Here is a 19,311-nt window from a genome sequence, read left to right as displayed (position 1 = left end):
ATGACATCTATTTTTTAATGTCATAATTTAATATATGATGTATAATAGTTCAACAACTTTATATAACATTTAATTTTTATCATTTTTAAAAAAAAATTAGTATTTTATGAAAACAAATAAAAGGTTTCCCGGAAAATAATCAAAAGGGGGACTTCAAGATAATAATTTTTTTTTAAAGGACTAACTGCAAATTTTCGTAAAAAAAACAAGGACTTTTATTGAATTTCCTCATTTTGATCGAACAAGCCCTTGTTCTCCCTCTCAGAGATCGACAATGGCGCGTGGGAGCTCGCAGTCGCAGACGACCTCCTCAGCCGGCGGCGCGGCGAGGCCGGGAACGGTGGGGCCTCGTGGCACGCCGGCGGCGACGGCGGGTATGAGGCGTCGAAGGCCTGGCGGTGGGGGCGGAGGATCGAGTGGCTTCACCGGCGGCGGGGGCGGGAGCAACATGCTCCGCTTCTACACCGACGACGCTCCGGGCCTCAAGATGTCTCCCACCGTGGTGCTCGTCATGAGCCTCTGCTTCATCGGCTTCGTCACTGCCCTCCACGTCTCCGGCAAGCTCTACCGCTACCGCGCCGGCGGCACCTCCTGATCCGCCACTCCCGATCTAGGGTATACACTACACTGTACTGGATCAATAGAAGATCTCAGTTTATCTGCTTGTTTTGGTGATTTAGGGTTTAGAAGAAAGAGGATTTTTTTAGTTCATACTTCATATTCTGATTTCTGGAATTCTTTTCATCTGTGTGATTTTGTTTGCTTGGATATTTTTTCATTGTTCCTGAAAGCATTGATTTATTGCTAATTTTTTATAGGATTAATGAATATCAATGGTGATGATAAGATGATGATTGGACATTTGTTGACATTTTATGGATGTTTTAATTTGCTTGGATATGGTTTCTTTGCGTTCATGATGCCTTGATTTTATTGATTTTGTTTTGATGGTGTTAATGTGTTATCAATGTCATGTTGATTTGCATATGGAGCTTTAGGTGTTTAATGGTGGCAATTACTGAAAGTATTGATTTTTTGCTAATTTTGGATTGGATTATTGATTGCATCCCTAAGTGTAGATGGGGCTTTAAATGAATATTAATGATGGTGATAAGATTATGTTTGAGCATTTTTTGATATTTTATGGATGTTTTAATTTGCATGGATATGGTTTCTTTGCATTTATGATGCCTTGATTTTATTGATTTTGTTTGGATGGTGTTATTAATCTTGATTTGCATATGGAGCTTTAGGCGTTTAATGGGGGCAATTACTGAAAGTATTGATTTATTGCTAATTTTGGAAAGGATTATTGATTGCATCTCTATCTGTAGATGGAGCTTTAAATGAATATCAATGATGATACATTTGTTGGCATTTTATGGATGTTTTAATTTTCTTGAATATGGTTTCTTTGCATTCATAATGCCTTGATTTTGTTTTGATGGTGCTATTAATGGCATCTTGATTTGCATATGGAGCTTTAGATGTTTATGGTGGCAATTACTTTTTGTGTTACTGAATGTTTTGAAGAAACCCTAAGTTACAACTTCATTAGATTGCCTAGAAAAACAAAAACTTTGAAAAATGGTCCTAAGCACTCTCCCACTGTTTATGCAAGATATTTGTGAGCTCAATTCCTTTGTGATATTTGGTGTTTTGGTTCTCTTAGTTACATTGTTTTTTAAATGAACCTTTGGCCTGAGGCCTTAGAAGAAGAGTCTGGCCGCTACTCTTTAAATTATGAATCTTGAACCTTTCTAAACATCACTTCTGGTTGCGTGTGCTCTTCATTGCTTCCTATCTGCAGGTGACCTTTGAAATTTTCAATTATGAGTTGATATTTTGCCATCAGCTTGACTAATTGTTCCTGAATAGAAAGTGCATGCTGACGTAGGGTTTGTTCTGAGAAGTTTTTGTGAGTTCAGTTGAGTTGAAGGATTGGTTGCCACTAGGCATTCAAAAAGTTTTTGGCTTCATTATAAGGTCTCATATTGCCAAACCCCTAACTGATTAGGTTAGGCTTGCTCTTGTGACGTACATGGTTGTAAAATCTGAAAGTCTGTATTATTTAGTTCTTGTTATGGATTCACAATGGCAAACATATATGCAAGGCAAACTTGATTTCCCAATGAGTTCTCATCCATCTAAATGACCTTGACATGTGCTCTTGTACATCTCAGGGAGAAAGCAACAGCCTTTACTCATTGTTGAAGTTTACATTTGTAAGAATAGGCTTAATACATTTATCTATGGTTTTGAAGTACACTGTTATTTTCTGAATGGGTGTAAATTGTTTCTTCAAATTCACCTGTCTATTTCTCAATTGGAAAGTAATTATTTTATGAAGTTTGTGCATTTGTATTATTTGCAAGATTCCTTCTTAGAATACTTTGTTGAAGCTTATAATTTCATGTATTACTCCCCTAAACACATAAGTTCTTGATGTATTGGTGCAATAGAATATTATCCTCATGCTTTGTATTCTGTTGTCCTTTTCATGTCATATTAACTATTTCTTTGATTGTGCTATCTGTGTTGGGTTTCTATAATTGCACTTAATTTCATGTATAACTCTGCAACATACACACAGAGACAACCCCACACATGACACACCCACACACAAACATATTTGTACTTGAGTGTGCTTGATATTTACAAAATGTACAGGTGCAATAACATGTGGGTTTTTGGCATAATGGTGTCAGTGTTATTGCATATCAACTATGTGGCCCTGGCATGTTGTGTTTTCATAACTGTACTTAAATATGTTTTGTTTGTATATACACATGCACTCTAGTGTTATGTTATTTCAATAAAATTGCTCCATAAAGTGGATATTAGGGGATAAATGTGTCTATATGCATGCACACAATGTTTAGCTCTAATTTAATTTTATTTTATTTTTGACAATCTTACTACAAAATCATAATTATAAAAGGACCAAAAGTTTCATATGTATAAATGTCACTGTGTTTTATGTTTTGTTATTTTTTTATAAGATTGTGATCTATAAACTGGTTATAACCTACAAGAAATCAATGAATATGTTAGATAAATTTTTTTGCATATAAAATTGGTTGTGATATTTTATAATTTTGGGTAAACATCAACTGTGTATGTTCATCATTAAAGTTACTGTTCTTTATGGATGTTCTCAAAGATGTCTTGAAGTTTCATCTAACATCTATTATTATATAGAGAAATGTGCAGAATTACTGTTGTTTATGGTGTATAATTAGTGTTTAACATTGTTTAGTATGTGTGTGGAATGACAATAGCCATTGGATGTAAATCCAAGAACATCTTTAAATTTGAAATCTAGAAATCTAGGGACGTCGTGCTCTCTAAAATTTTAGATGATATTTTATATAACTCCCTAAACATTTTCATGTGCCTATATCAGTTTTTGAAAAAAATATTTATTATAACTTAAATTTTATTAACAAAGGAAAACAGATTCATTCTTTATTTTATTTTATTTCCATTTAATGGATGGTTTGATCTTTAATTATACCTTTTCAGTGTGTATACATATATATATATTACTATCTTAACAATAAACAATGGGTTATTGTATTAAATTGCGGAATTAATTTATTAAAGAACAGTTTTTCCCATCAATTAAATGCCTTCATTTCTTGGGTGTGTGAGTACAATATAAATATATAACTCAACGTGCAATAATAATCATGTAAAAAATTGTAATATATAATCCATAAAGTGTAGATAAAATTTCAAAACTTAACATTTTATTTTTCATTAATATTTAAATATATATATATATGGGTTTAAGTCAGTGTATGATTATTCATTAGGGATGTTTATTTTTATTTACAGTAATTGGATAATAATCTAACGGTTATTGTTCACATATAGATACAGTGCAAATTTACTGTACATGATTAATGTGTAATACTATGTAATATTATTTTGCAATGTTTAGAACTATTTATAAATAAATTGTAGTCATTGGGATTAGAATCCAATGATTACGGTGGATTTTCTAAATTTAAAATCCAGGGACGTGTAACTATATATATATATATATATATATGGAAAGGTTTGGGCCATAGAGAATCTAGTAAAGACCCATTAGCGTTAATGGGCCGAAAATAGAAGCCTTTTTAGATCCGAATCTAGATCCAAACTCTAATGCGCGTGCTTCGATCTCTAGCTTCTCGAAATCCCCCCGGCGAGACCCACAAGTCTCTCTCGATCTCTCGATCTCGCGGTAAAATTCATCATCTTTTCGTCTCGATCTCGTCCTTCTAGTTTTGATTTCGATTCGAGCTTTTCTTTGATTCTATTTGGGGTTTTTGTTGTTGATTTTCGGTGGTTGAATTTTGATTTTTGGGTTTTAATTTCTTGAAATTTGATCTTGGATTTTGCAGAGGAGGAAAGGGGATTTGGACGCCGGATCTTCCAAAATGGCCAGCCAGTTCACCGACGGCGGAGTATGATCTCTATTTTTATCTTTGATTTGATGATATTATTGAGAATTAGATCAATCTTGTTATCATTTTGCTTTGTCGTCTCAGATCGGATGTGGGTTCATGTTTAGTTTTACTTTTCAAAATGTTGGTTTGAATTATTCTGGCATTCATTGATTTCGAGGTCAATATATTCTTTTCTTTTTTCTCGATCGCTGATTTTGATTTATAATCGATTTTTATGTGGATTGTTCTTTTTTGTAATTTTTTTTTCCTTCTCTTTTAATCGATTTTCCCATTAATGGATAAAAAATCGACGTTTTGGGATATATATATATATATATATATATATATATATATATATATTTATACCGGATTTAGGTTCCCATTTTTTTCCCAAGTCTTAGATTGCTTTTGGTTACGTGTAGTTGATTATTTAGATTTTTAATTATAGTAACTGAAACAAGCGGGCATTGTTTACTTACTTGCATGTCAGTGTTGTGAGATCTTTGAACTCTTGTTTTCAAGCTCAATTTCATTCTCATTACAACTTCTCCTTGTTGCAGTTGATACTCTTTCCTTTTCAAAATCAAAATCTTTAAATTTTCTCCCAAACAAACACCAAAATCTTTAAATGCCAATTTACAAAACCTCCGAGCTTAACTCAAGATTATCAAAATGTGAATTTTTAAATCCATGCAAGATAATTGCATGTAACTCAAAAGGAAGAATTACGGTTAAACTGTAGACATATTTGGTTTTGTCTAGGATTAGTCCAATCCTCATCCGAAAATCATTTTCTATTAATGCTGCCTTATTGATTTAATCTTTTAAATAAAGATGATTTTATAACCTTTGCGAGCTCACTATGATGTAACTAATGCTTGCTGTGAAATGATAATGTGAGTTTGTTCAGTTCATACGAATGTTTTTTTTTTTTTTTATGAAATTAATATCATAATTTTCATTTACGCTATGCTTTATGTGACAACCAAAGCCAAACATTACCACTTTGCAGCATTTTAAGGATAAAAACTTTTTTGATGTTTAATATCAGTTTTGTTTTCCCATTGATTATGTGTTGTTTCATTTATCTTTTTCCCTGTCTCTTTCTTTCTTTCTTTGGTTTTTCTGACCAGTTTTACATTTGATTAATAGTTTGTTTATCTATCATCTTATTGTGAATTTTGTGGTACAATTCAAGCAATTGAAGGTTAGGTTTTGCTGTCACCATAAAGGCAATGTGCCTTTCCCCCTTATTTTTCTTTTACTGTTTTAACTGGTTGTGGTTTGTGCCCGTCTTAATATACTTTATTTTGGATTTCAGTTCTTGGAAATTTTACATAGATCTTGCGTCATTTGAATCGAGATCCTGCGGTGATGTACAGATTGTATATTGTAGCTTGCTTTATTGCATTCCATAATTTCCATAACTACTACTTCATTAAGTTGTCTTTCTTTGTATGTTTGAGGATTTTGTGAGTAAATATGCCTTGAGAATTCTGTTTAAACTGCTAGTTTGATAATTTAAATTTTTGTTTTGTCCTCATACTGGATGTGCTTTTTGTTCAATTGACAAAACACATCAATCCTCATGAGTTGGTTTCAAGTCATCAATATTTCCCTTAGTGTTAGTACAATTCTTCATCACACACGCCCACACGCACACACAAAACTCTTTTCTTTTGCCCGGAATATTTGTGTATTTAATATTTGACGAGAGCTCCTACAACAGGGAAATGTGATTGTAGAGGAAGCAAAAGGGTTTAATCCCGGGCTTGTGGTGCTGCTGGTTGTTGGTGGCTTCTTGTTGCTTTTCCTTGTCGGAAACTATGCGCTCTATGCCTATGCGCAAAAGACCCTTCCGCCGAAAAAGAAAAAGCCTGTTTCCAAGAAGAAAATGAAAAAGGCAATGCTCAAGCAAGGTGTTTCTGCACCCGGAGAGTAAGAAGACGACGACGTCTCTGGAAAGGTTAAAAAAAAAAAAAACTCAGCTAGGTTAGATTTACTTAACTCAAAAACCTGGAGAGACTTTCCCTTAGGGTTTACAGATGTGTTTAAAGACTATTTGTTGTCTCTTTGGTTCATATACTGTGATGTTGTCTTGGTAGAGTCCGATTATCGGTTAATCCTTGTTCTTGTCATGGACATGTGCATGTTGGAAGACCATCATCTTTTTAAGGGCATTTTTCCATCATTGGGAGAAATTACAGTCCGGTGCAATGCCTTGATTACATTGTATTGCTGAGAATGAATGAAATCTTTTGAGGGGTTGATTTAATTTCTCAGTTATTGTTTTACATTTTTATCCTTACAAAATTAGCAATTGATATATATATATATTGGCAAGGAATTTTTAAGTGCAGTAAAGATATATTAATAAATACTAGTTTTATAAGTATAATATAATATATTAGCAATGAATCATATGGGGGATATGCAAGAAGCTTTCTTGCTTATGTTTGATACAAATCATTTTCATGATGAGCCTTAAATTTTCCTTTGATAAAGGGCCTGAACATTAGTATTCTAATTTTAGCAGGCAGTTAATAAACATAAGTCTTGAAAATACAAAAGCATGAAAAAAAAGGTCGCCTGCCTTTACGAAAGGTAAAGCTCAGCGCACCAAAACAAACATTTTACATCTGGTTATCCGATGAATAATTTAATAAAAAGAATAAAAAAATTGTATTTTTATATATATATTTTTTACATATGTCAAAAGCTCATTTAACACTACACCTATTGCACAGCACCTAAACCTCGAGTGCAAAAAAAAAAAAAACTTAGATGCATGGGCCCCGAAAGTGCCATTTGGTCCTAAAACCTGAAAAGGTTATGTGATGAACCAGCCCTCTGTGCAAATTGAAACGCTTAGCCTCATGCAATTGTGGCTATATCATTGACAAAGTTGAACAAAATGCTCAATTTGTGTAGCATATAAGAACATAAATCCATGGATAAAGAGGTTACATCATTTTTTTTTAATTCAGAGACCGAAATACACTTTCAGGTATATTGATTTAGCCTGACATTATATGAAGCTACATACAAAACTTTGAAAAAAATAAAAATAAAAAGCAAGACTTTGAAAGAAAAAAAAAGCACAAAATTTCAATAAAGAAAGCAGAGAGAATTTAACACACCACACTCATAAGTCAAAAATTAACTCAACTATCAAGAGTAGTTCAGGACCATTAGTATTAGTGCACACACACCTAAAGTCAATGACATCCAAGACTCTACGAAGCCAAAGGTTCAACCACTTGACAAAAAGATAAGGGCCCCATTAGAAAAAACACTCTATATTACACATCAACTAAGATACTCTCAAGGATTTCATAGGGCAACACTCACTGTAGCAGCCACACAAATTCAATGTACACAGCTCTTTTAACATTCCAATTATATAAGGCAGGCCAACCAGGAAACTAGCTGGCAAACAGGGAAACCTTCTAGACTGAAAATTAAGTCATTTGTGCATGCTGACCAGTCCTTGCATTAACCAAAAGAAACAAAATGAATAACATGATGCACTTTTTAATAGTTTTATGGCATCACACCTGCTTACGATTTTAGGATGACGCAATGGCGCGGCTGCAAAAAATAATTGGCACCATTTTGCTGGCAATTATTCATTGATCCCTGCAGATATATATATATATATATATATATATATATATATATATATATATAGCAGATGTGCAGCAACGGGGCTCCTCCACACAAAATGATTCCAGTACTCTCCTGTCATTAGCTCAAACTGGGTGAAGTATTGATCAATAACAAAGTTCATGTGCGAGCCAGTTTCCCTTCGCAGGAGAGATGATGCCGCCCTCGAGTCCGTAACGGAACCGTTATGCTTGGGCTGAGGACAGCATCATCCGGCTTCTGCGGAGGGAACATGGCCACACACTATACAATTTCAACCGATTTTCAGGTTAGTTCACATACCTTAATGTCTTGGTTGAAACTGGTGCTTCTGACAATGATGAACCCTGCCTGCCTTGCTAGAGAAAACACATTCATTATCATAAACATTGACCAGTTTGTTACATAAACATAGAATAATTCACATCTATCAATTGTTGCTGGTGTAGGGTGATAAAAAGGATTGATATATTAGTACTGCCCCGGAGTCATCTTTAGACGGGGACTAATCATCTAGCCCGTAGTCCTCCCCGAAGTATTTATCAACTAACTCATTTGCCATGTTTCTCATAAATTCATTTTCATGGAACTGGAATATTTCCATAGCTGCAATTCCGTCCTCTTGCTCCACAAGCTTTGGTCCTTCCCCATTAGGCATCCCTCTCAGTACCTATAAGCATAGATTATATGCAACAAGTCTGAGGAAAGGCTGTTTTCTGTGCTAATATTATATTTGGATTTCACAAATGCATAGCAAATGACAGGAAAGATGAACATGCCAAGCCTCAGAGAGTTATTTTCATTTGGTAGAAGATAGTAGACAATAACTTCACTGCAATACATGAAATCAATCCCTCAGCCTACAAGCCCAAATTGAGAAGATTTTGGTTTAATTGGAACTAAAATCAACTAAATGAGAACAAAACTGACTGATCGAGGCTGTAATCACCCCAATTTATCTAAATTTGATAAGACCCAAAATCAATCTAGTTTCACATTCACCACAGACTAAACAGTGACAATTCAGTGAGGGAAGATATGAACACAAAAAAATACAAGAGTACGACTGACCAAAAGTACCCTCGATGTTCAAAATTCACAGTTGAAATTGGAAGGGCTACAAACTGATCTAAGATAACAAAACATGCTGACTACCTAACAAGCTTCACTAAAAATGACAAAAGAATAGCAAGCAGCATATAGAAAACTATCATTTGCAGCCATTTACAAATAAAATAAATGTTCATCAACAAAAAAAAAAACCAATAAAAACAGTCCCTGACCCAATGAAAATATTTTTCAGGAATAATTGCTTTAGGTGATTGAACTTGTCATCAATTGAGAGAATAACAACATGGATTAAAGTAACTAGTGATTCCTAAAGTCATTCATTTTGGCCTCTAAAGAAAAAGAATATCAGTAGTGGCTCCTAAAATGAACCTTTCCAACTTTAAGGGTCAAAATAAAAAATGGTCCCCATTTTAGGAGGCCACTTTTGGCTTTCATCCTTAAAATAAATGCGATAAAAGAACCCACAAAAAGGAGACGGATAAAGCACGGAATATGGATAAATAAATTCTCTTACCAGCTCCAAAAACTGGAGTCCCAATCTAGCACTCTCCGTATCCGGAGACTTCAGCAAGTTTATAATCCCTGGCAGGCATCCTTGATGGACTATAGAGACTAAGTGATCCAGAATGATATTTGAATGTCCAATAGTTTCCGTTGGTGCAACACAAAGGTTACCCAGAGCATATGCTGCTTCTTTTCTTACATCAAATGGGGCAGACAATAAAAAGTTTATCAACAAAGGTGTAGCTTCACTAGCATATATCAACCTTTTATGCTCAACTGAACTTGCTGCTAGGTTTGATATAACCCATGCTGCCTCCTGCCAAATTGTTGTAAACTCTAATAAGAGAACTATTAAATTGGCTTTCACATAAAGTATGTCAAGATAAAGAAAAAAAAATGTACCTTCTTTAGGACTCTATTCTCATTATTCATACACTTCACCAATGATGATACAGCAAAATCTGAAAATCGAGTTGTATAGTTATGCAATACATATATATTGAAAAAGTTGATCTTTCCCTCAATATAAGTAGCATTGTTAGGCCTACCAGTAATATCTTTTCCAACACAAAGAATGTTATCTGTGATGGAGGCGTCAGCAGCCACAATGTTACCCAAGCTTCGGAGAACCTGCATAAGATGATTTGATAATCTTCAGCCAAATCTCTAATTCATGCCAAGACTTGATTTCATCCATGAGGCCATAACCAATTAACAACCGCACAAAAATTAAAGCTTAGTATAACCACAACAGTTAAGGTGAAACAAATACAAGAGACTCGATACAAATAACAAAGAGAGTTTATGAAAGATAACATCACGTACAGATTCTGCTTAAAAGTTCATTAACCATTCTTTCACGCTAACTACTATCTAATTTTGGAATAATCCTCAAACTCCATTACAAAAATCTTACATCAAGGAGAGTCTTTGTTTCTCTGCAGGATTCTTCAATAATGATTGGACATGTCAACAAAGAGCACCCTTCTAAAATTCTAGACTTTGTTTCATAGACCATCTTAACCACAGCATTATCTTTACCCATATATTTAAACTTGATGGACTCCCTTGATATTACTTAATTGTTGGCAAAAGCACTGCAGTTTGAGGACAGTGATAAACCTAACAATATCGTGGCTTATATATAACAATATGATAGGTGAAATGTACTTCAACTCCATCAAACTACCCACTATAGCCATATTGAACACCTCTAGTCTTACATTGACTAGGTTCACCAATAATCTCATGAGCTCACTCTTCGAAGGGATGATGTTAGAGAGCTAAATATCAAATAAATGCATCCCTCTTACAGGTGAAACTCAGCACTGAAGGATGATGATGCTGAAGAAGTATGTGGGCCAACGCAACTTTGATTCAATTAGCCACCTAACCATCCATGCCTATATTTTCCATCAGTCCGCTAAACCCATAATAGATCTCCCAATTCATCGGAAGGCTTTGAGCATATATCAAACTTCTATCAAGTATAGACATGACGGCAAACTCACACTAAGAACGTGAAATTCCTACATTTCCTCCAAAAGCAATATCCATATTATTCATCAGCAGATCATATAACATACACGAGCACACAAGCATTCTCTCTAATATACCAAGTACCCAAATCGACCCGACTTACATAAAAATCAAGTCTTACAGAGTACTGCATAAAATTTTGAAATAACATTTTAAAAAAAATAGAAAGGAAACAAAATAGTGAGTAAACATATAGCAGAGAAGACATACATCCACGAAAAAATACCATCAGAGTCCACAACTTTTAATAGTAGGAAGGTAGAAAGATTAATGGTAATGTACAAGTGGTTTGCAAAATTGGGGGTCTTATTTTCATTTATTAGTTGTTGTCTGTATTGAGAGAAGAACAGTTTTATTATCAGTCAAATAGAGAACATTTCAGTTCATAGAGGCATACAAATTCCCAGCATACAATAAAGTACAATTCAGTTCATGAAAATAAATTATTTATTTTATATTTACAGACAACTTTTCCATAAGACAAAGCAGAAAAAATAAGAACTAGGCCCGTCAAACATGACAACAGAAAACTTACAGGCCGGTGCAAAATCAATTAGTTTACAGATAGCAAACACAATTGAAATTTAATGTAAGGCACATGCTGTCCTACAACATCTGATAAGGAAAAAAGTAATCTGCTAACAATGACAAAATTCTCAAAGCTTGTAAGTTTCTACAGTCTGTAATATCCAAATCTAGAAATTTCTAGCTAGAAATTAACACAAAAGAAATACAGGATAATCATGACACAACCATTACCGTAATACATAAATCCTGTGAGTAGCTCATGTGAAGTCAAGCATATAACATAATTTAGTAGGTATTAGTATATACCGGAATTAACAATGGCAAACTCTCAGAGGCTGTCAATCTTCCAACAAGAAGCTCAATGATATTACTTTTTACCATCACACGGACAGCAGTTTCTGAAAGGGCTGAAAGATACACAACTACCCATGCTGCCTCAGTTGCCAATTCATCATCCCTAAAATCAATGACAGCAATCAATCATTTATTCACTATCAACCTACATGAATAGATAAACAAGGAAGCAATAAGATTTATGATATTGTAATTCATGATTCAGGACCCTAAACATCTAATACAGATATTATGCTTCAAGAGCGTATAACCCACATGAAATGGTATCCTGGGAATTATAACCTACACAATCCACCTACTAGTCCAATTGCTAATTTAAAAACAGTAACAAGGCTTCCCAGTTTCAATATTATGCATGGCATATTTACATCTAAAATAATTGATGGTTTGAAGCTTTGAATCTATTAAAATTTTTTGCTTCTGATGCAACAAGAAGTCATGCTTTAGGCTTATTTCCATTGGCTTGGCAAAAAAAAAAAAAGATATACCAATATCCTAAGAAGCTACCATCTTGCTGCCTTTAAGAGTCCCCAGTAAAACAACTCTAATGTCTGAAATGCTCTCTTGGATTGTTAAGACACCAAATGCTTTTATAGTGACTCATCTAAACACAAAACTGCCTAATTCACACGATATGCACTTAATAAATAAATAAACTCCTTTAGAAGCCAATCCATATAAGGCCCTTAATTTGATCAGGTATAACTAAAAATACTGCCATGTCCTCAAGGCAAAAGTGCACAAATTAGAGCAACCTAGCAACTACCATGATTATCTCTACACAATGCTTAAAATGCTTCAAAATTTAGCAAGTAGCACAAATCAACCATCGAAGACAAGAACTATTCACATCCCTCATAACAAGGGGCATGTATACGGAGTTCATCAGAATAAAGATGTAAGCAATAAGTAAGACCAAGATGCACTTCGAACATACAAAATAATAGAATAGTCAGCTTATCTGATGGGGATAAGTATATAAGCAATTTTGGGAGGTTTAGGGGTATATAGATAATTACAATAGAAATATATACACACAAAAAAGGCAACACCTCCCCTCTAACCCAGTCAACCACAAGGAGTGGACCACCAGCCACAGCCCTAAAACCAACACTGTATAAGGACTTGGTGATGGAAAACATCAGTAATTCATAAAATTATGTGAGAAATAACAAAAATGTCCCTGGATACTTTAGAACTCCCCCAACACACACCCCCATAATTTTGTTATCTTCCAGGAGTTCCTGCAAAAGAAAAAAGATGATGGGATTTGGAGATGCTTCTCTTAAAAACAAGAGCTACTTTTTGGAATTTCACATGAAAGGGTGACAAAAAAAGGATGCTAGGAAGTAAAAGACAAAAAAAGTCTGACAGGCCCAAAAAAAAAGAGTCAAAAGGCTTTTCAGTCAGAAAAAAAAAAAGAAAAAAATTCCAAGGACCAAAAATTAATTCGCCTTAAAACTAAAATGAGAATTTGTCTACAGGAAAATCCCTAAGCATCTGGTGAGAATGACTATGGAATGCATGGTACCTAAATCAATGTGGAAAAAAAAAAGCACGGCATAAACTAATGCATACTATAACATAAGATATGTTATCCACCTAAACGGCAAAGAAAATAAATGAATTTACAATAAACAATTAGACAACACAAACCCTTTCTTTAAGTGTCGTACAATTGCATCTGAGACCCCTTCAACTTTAATGAGCTCTGTTGCGGCTTTAGGATCAGGTCCCTGCAAGTGAAAAATATGGTAATCACAATCTGCAGATATAAACGAAATAGTTATTTTCTTAATATAGAAATCCAATGTAAAAGTAGGGCCGCAAACAAACCAAGCCGCTCGAGAGCTGCTCGAGGCTCAAAAAAAAGCTCGTTTATTAAGCAAACGCGCCGAGCTCAAGCTTGACTTTCAAGCTCGACTAGATAATCGAGCCAAGCTCGAGCATCAACATGCTCGGCTCATTACGGCTTGTACTGTACCATATAATACTTAACAATTTAAATATTTTAAATCATTGTAGTTATACTATACATGTTGAAATTACTGTAGCACATATACTGTGTATGCATTAGATCATCGAATATTGTAACAGTATGTACTGTAGCTATCCAAGCCGAGCTCGAGCTTAACAAAGGAAGCTCAAAATAGGCTCGACTCAAGCTCGGTTCAAATAGTATCGGCTCGGCTCGATTATAACCCTAAGCGTAAGAATCATCAACTGCATGATGATTGAAAAATGAGTAGGAACCTTCCTGTAAACCATGCACATATATCCAAACACAAGTAATTGCTTTTAAGAGCGACACATAACACTTTCTATGTACTATACAAATCCCAAAGCAGAAACCTAGCAACTTGTGAACCAAAGAATTCCACCATCTAATTTCAACCATTGATTGAATAAGAATTACCTTTCAAAAGATTGAAGATTCTAAACATGGAAATTCATAGAGTTCAAATAGTCATGGCCACACCCAGGGCACTCTCCATTCTACGATGAAGGAATAATAATGAAGCTCTATACAGTCCACAAATTTTTCACCTCCTATGCAACTCCAAAACTACCAAGCAAGCAATTCACATTTTATACCCCTTGAAGTCTGGAAAAATAACTGCAAGAACTTCAACAGACAGCTCTGAAGAAAATTGACATTATAATGGCTCATAAAGAGAAAACATATAAAAACTAGTAATTCCAAATTCTTGCCATCATCTGCTTAAAAGAATATAGAACCAAGAGTTGGGGAATAATAAATCACAGAGCCTATGACAAACAAATATAACCTGCAATTTGATAAGTATTATAAGCTCCTATTGTCATACACGGTACGAAAGATTACTTCATCACTAAAAGAAATGCAATATAAAAATTTCTTGCAGAAAATGGTCATATTTCAACCTTGATCATATTTGATAATGTCCAAGCAGCTGTTCTTGCTGTTGAGCTCTTATTAGACAGCATCAATCGCGCAAGAGGTAGGAGAGCTCCCTGTGCCAACAGAACACTTCTCAATTCTTCTCCTTCACCAGCCACATTTCCTAGTGCCCATGCACACTGCTCTGCAACAGGCAGAGAACTCTTCTCTACCCAATGTACACATATTAATGCAAAGCATTAATGTAATAACCAGAAAAAGAGAAGCCAAATTATATTCTGAATTGAAAAGGCTAGTTAACAAACCAAGAAACTGTTCATATTTACAAATTTATTATTCCCTTCTGTCCTAAGTTGCCGTGATATAACCATTCAATAAAATTCCCAGTATAAAGTATGGACTCACCTTTTGATGACGATTATTACATCTTATGTGATTAAAGCTTGAACCAGATATTTGAAACATTTTCTGGTGAAAATCTAAAATGGTTCTGTTTGCAGGATTCTCATTAGGGACAGCAAGGGATTTAGTTGAGACCAAGATTATGGCAAGGTTATAAATCTTAGAACAAAAAATCAATTTCATGCTTAACTAGAAACAGCTTATCAAGCTTTCACTGCCATCGGCAATTCCATGAGTGCTTGAATTAATGCCACATCAAGATGGTGATGTGGGAAACACTTTCATTTTTAAAGAATTAGAATGAATCTCCCAATTTTAATTAAACTAAAGGCAAAAGTTGGGAAACCTTTTAAGGGATAAAGTGAGAAACTATATTTTCAGTGATAGTAACCAGCAATTGCCAACCAAACAGATCATCTCTATAAGCTAAGTCAAAGATAACATCATAACATATAGCAGATGTTTAGTTCACAGGAGTGGGCCAAAGTGATGGAAGTGGTGAAATTACACTTCCACAAAACTCCCACTTTCACTAATATATGTGACTTTTGACTATTTGGTAAATCAAGAAGGTGGGAAAATAACAGTAACACCTCAATCACATTTGTTGTTCAAATGGCGAAAGTGATATACAAAAGTGGGATATGATTATGACCATAACTTGTCTATAACTTTATCAAAAATCCATATGTACAAAAAATATTTGAGAAAATTGCATAAAAAGTTATATTTGCATGTATCATGATATAAAATATAATTATGTACATATCCCATAAAATTCAAATTTTTCCATATATGGTTATTAATATAATTATTTTTATAGCATTTAAAACTAAAGCACCTAAAATATCCATCTTTTCTTATTCTTGCCTTTTCACTTCTATCAAATTTAGATTTTTCTCTTGTTTTCTTATTTTTTATAAAAGAAAAAACCAACTAAATAAAAGGAAGAAAGTGACCTCTGTATAATCAGATTGAATTACATTAAACCAAATAAATTTAAAAAACCAAATTTTCTACTTTTCTAGGGATATGTGTGCAAGTGTTTTTTTTTTTTAACTACAAAAAGGGAATGAATTTGATCCAAAGTGGAACTTCTAAAACAAAAAAGTGAGACTTATACAAGGTCCCACTTTGACTTTGAAAGCTACTCTCACGAAACAAACATCACAAAGACTACTGAAATGATACACTTCTGATTTCAGTGGCTTCACTTACATGAAATAAACACACAACATAAGGAAACAGACATTGACAACAAAGATAAAAGATCATTTGCATGCTAGGTTCATTGAAATATATTTTACCAACCTCCCAAGTGAGCAATGAGCAAAGGCAGAGCAGGCAACAATGACTTTGTTGCCTCTGATTCGCCAGCTGCTATATTAGTAAGACACCATGCAGCTTCAAGTAACTGCAATTTTGAAGAACATGAGTGAGAGCAAGTACATCCAGAAAGAGATGAAGCTATGAAGGAATTCAACATATGAAAAAAAAAATTAATGTTCCAAAATAAAGCAAGCAGCTCTGAAAATCAAAACAAAGCAAAAAAAAAAAAAAATGGCACATACTTTCAGAAGAAAGGGTTTCCATCATATGTAAAGCTCATCAATCAAGATCATGAATGACTGACTACCTAGAACTAACACTACCAAGCAAAAATGAAGGTTAGATGCTTCCATATGCAGCAAAGCTTTGCAATTTCCAGAATGAAAACAAGATCACAATGATTGAAGCCAAATATTATCAAAATGTTCAACCTGCTCATCAGGTGTTCCAAAATGCAGGCACTGGACAAGGACAGGGATAGCTCCAGCATGAATAGCTGCATCAATAGGAGGTGCATCAGACTTTGACAACAAACGCCTCAAATCACGGAGAATCTCTCCTTTCTTCTGAGCAGCTCCTTTACCACTATAAAGAAACCACAAAATGTACATTTACATCAACATCAATAAAACAAGCAATCAAACAGGAGTGAGTGAACACCATGTGTGACCATACTAATTGATCCAATTCAATAGGTATATAACTGAAGGTGACTGTATGTGAATGAGACAGAGGGGACTCACTGCAAGTGAACAGAAGATTTCAGAGCTTCAACTAGCTGCGAAGCTTGTGTATCCAATGTAGACTTTTCTTCATCGATAATCATACTACCCTCCAATGAATCCCCTATATCACCACCAACTCCAACTCTACATAAGCGTTTTGTGCGTATAAGTGCCTCCCTCCTTTCCTTCCCTATTGTAACTGCATGCTGCCTTCTCTTATGTGCAGCACTAGTGACCACTGAAAACATAATGACTCATGTTATCTCCATTCAAAAGAAATAAATCTATTAACAACATAAAATTCCCAGAAATTTTCTTCAGAGATGACTGCATAATGCTAACAAGCCATCACAAAATTTACATTAAACTAGCCCAAATTGCAGCAATCCCTGTAGACATAATTGCTAAAGATAAAGAAATGTGTAAAATAGATTGAAAACAAATGGACAAAGTTGTCCTCTAACAGAAAATTTACACCTGATCTTGACTTCTTTCAAAATCTGGTGTTCTTTTCTGAAATGAGGCTGGACATATATAACCTACTAAAATCAAAATAACAACTGATTTCTCCAAAGCAGTGAAAAAAGAATGGGAAAATCAATAAAGTTCCAGTAATTTGGGATCATCAAGGAGGGTTTAGATGAATCTGAAACCCTAAATAAATCACTTAATTTCTTCTACTTTTCTTTTTCATGAGTGAATAGAGAATCTAGGGTTCTATGAAGAAGGATCCCCTCTGAAAAGAGGATCAGGAACAGTGATAGAACTAGAAAGAAAGTGACAAGAAAGAGATAATTTAGCATCCCTTCTACTGCAGCCCAACTGACACCAAAATACCTATCAATTCCCAAAACCCTTAACAAAAGAATAAGAAATTCATCTGATCGCTTTCTAGGGTTCTAGAAAGTCCTAAAGGGATCACTGAACTGGTTTCTTTTTGTTGAAATCAAGAATGATCCAGGGAAGAAAGAGGCCCTCTTTTGAAAAACAAATCAATAACAGTGATACAAACAGAACGAACATGACAAGCAAGGCAGAGAAAGAATGCCCTGAGATCATGATCAAATCACTAAGCTTTGTAGTTTGTCATTCTCTTCTATTGCAGCCCTATTGATATCAAAATACCTATCCATTTCCAAAACCCTTGACAAAAGAATGAGAAAATCATCTGCGTTCCATCTAGGGTTCTATATAAATCCAAAACCCAAATGGATCACCAAACTGGTTCGTTTCTTTTTGCTTGAATTCAAGAATGAAGGATCTAGGGTTCCAGGAAGAAGGCTCTAATCTGAATAACAAATCCAGAACAGTAACAGAAATAGAAATAGAAAAAACAAGCCAAAAAAGAGGCAGAGAGCGTCAGAAGTCATGATCAAATACCATTCCATTCTAACGCAGCCCTACTAACATCAAAAACCCTATCAATTTCCAAAACCCTTTCCAAAGCCTAAAATCAATCACTCAACTGGTTTTTTTTTTTCCCTTTTGAACTCGAGAATGAAGAAGAGGTAGAATGATCGGATGCCATTCACTTCAACTGTAACCCAAAAAACATCATTAAACCTATTTATTTTCAAAATCCTAAACAAAAGAATGAGAAATCATCCGAGTTCCATCTAGGGTTCTACACAGAACTCAGTAAAACAAACCGAAAGAAAACATCAAACACGAAGAAAGCAAGAAAGAGAGACAGTACCTGAAGCCTTGATCGGATCTCTTGGGAGAAATGCCGATGGAGAAGAAGAAGCATCGTGCTCCGCCATTGCCTTCTCCTCCGAGCTCCGCTCTCTCGCCAACAGAGATCGATGAGAAAAAAGTACTCAATTTTTCTTTTTCAGATAAGAAAAAAAGAGTTTTTTTTCGTTCATACCCCTGTGATTTCGTAAAATATTAC

At 34.6% G+C, this 19,311-nt stretch overlaps 3 protein-coding genes and 1 long non-coding RNA gene across 5 annotated transcripts; 2 read left to right on the top strand and 2 right to left on the bottom strand.

Moving 5' to 3' along the window:
• The first annotated feature begins 236 nt into the window (after window positions 1–236).
• On the top strand, window positions 237–830 carry LOC120269224 (protein transport protein Sec61 subunit beta-like). Its single transcript, XM_039276567.1, has one exon. The coding sequence runs from the start codon at window positions 275–277 to the stop codon at window positions 593–595; it is 321 nt and encodes a 106-aa protein (XP_039132501.1). The 5' UTR covers window positions 237–274; the 3' UTR covers window positions 596–830.
• Window positions 831–4,093: 3,263 nt separating this feature from the next.
• LOC120268242 (DNA-binding protein S1FA-like) lies at window positions 4,094–6,643 on the top strand. The gene is made up of 3 exons (XM_039275678.1): window positions 4,094–4,234; window positions 4,395–4,457; window positions 6,169–6,643. The coding sequence occupies exons 2-3, from the start codon at window positions 4,431–4,433 to the stop codon at window positions 6,379–6,381; spliced, it is 240 nt and encodes a 79-aa protein (XP_039131612.1). The 5' UTR covers window positions 4,094–4,234; window positions 4,395–4,430; the 3' UTR covers window positions 6,382–6,643.
• Window positions 6,644–7,617: 974 nt separating this feature from the next.
• Window positions 7,618–8,097, bottom strand: LOC120269151. Its single transcript, XR_005539093.1, has 2 exons — window positions 8,005–8,097; window positions 7,618–7,928 (listed from the first exon to the last, which is right to left on the bottom strand). It is a non-coding gene; the product is annotated as an uncharacterized LOC120269151 (long non-coding RNA).
• On the bottom strand, window positions 8,098–19,254 carry LOC120269149 (importin subunit alpha-9). 2 transcript variants are annotated; one of them, XM_039276466.1, is made up of 12 exons: window positions 19,114–19,254; window positions 17,436–17,655; window positions 17,124–17,277; window positions 16,675–16,777; window positions 14,985–15,169; window positions 13,737–13,816; window positions 12,033–12,183; window positions 10,208–10,289; window positions 10,062–10,120; window positions 9,670–9,975; window positions 8,388–8,754; window positions 8,098–8,180 (listed from the first exon to the last, which is right to left on the bottom strand). In XM_039276466.1, the coding sequence occupies exons 1-11, from the start codon at window positions 19,178–19,180 to the stop codon at window positions 8,590–8,592; spliced, it is 1,572 nt and encodes a 523-aa protein (XP_039132400.1). In that variant the 5' UTR covers window positions 19,181–19,254; the 3' UTR covers window positions 8,098–8,180; window positions 8,388–8,589. The 2 variants fall into 2 exon arrangements, with proteins under 2 accessions (XP_039132400.1, XP_039132401.1); XM_039276467.1 differs by having other exon boundaries at window positions 8,118–8,196.
• Window positions 19,255–19,311: the final 57 nt, after the last annotated feature.

The sequence above is a fragment of the Dioscorea cayenensis genome, chromosome 9 (genome assembly GCF_009730915.1).
Source record: "Dioscorea cayenensis subsp. rotundata cultivar TDr96_F1 chromosome 9, TDr96_F1_v2_PseudoChromosome.rev07_lg8_w22 25.fasta, whole genome shotgun sequence".
In the NCBI taxonomy this organism is placed as follows: domain Eukaryota; kingdom Viridiplantae; phylum Streptophyta; class Magnoliopsida; order Dioscoreales; family Dioscoreaceae; genus Dioscorea; species Dioscorea cayenensis.
This window is presented reverse-complemented; position numbering and strand designations above follow the sequence as displayed.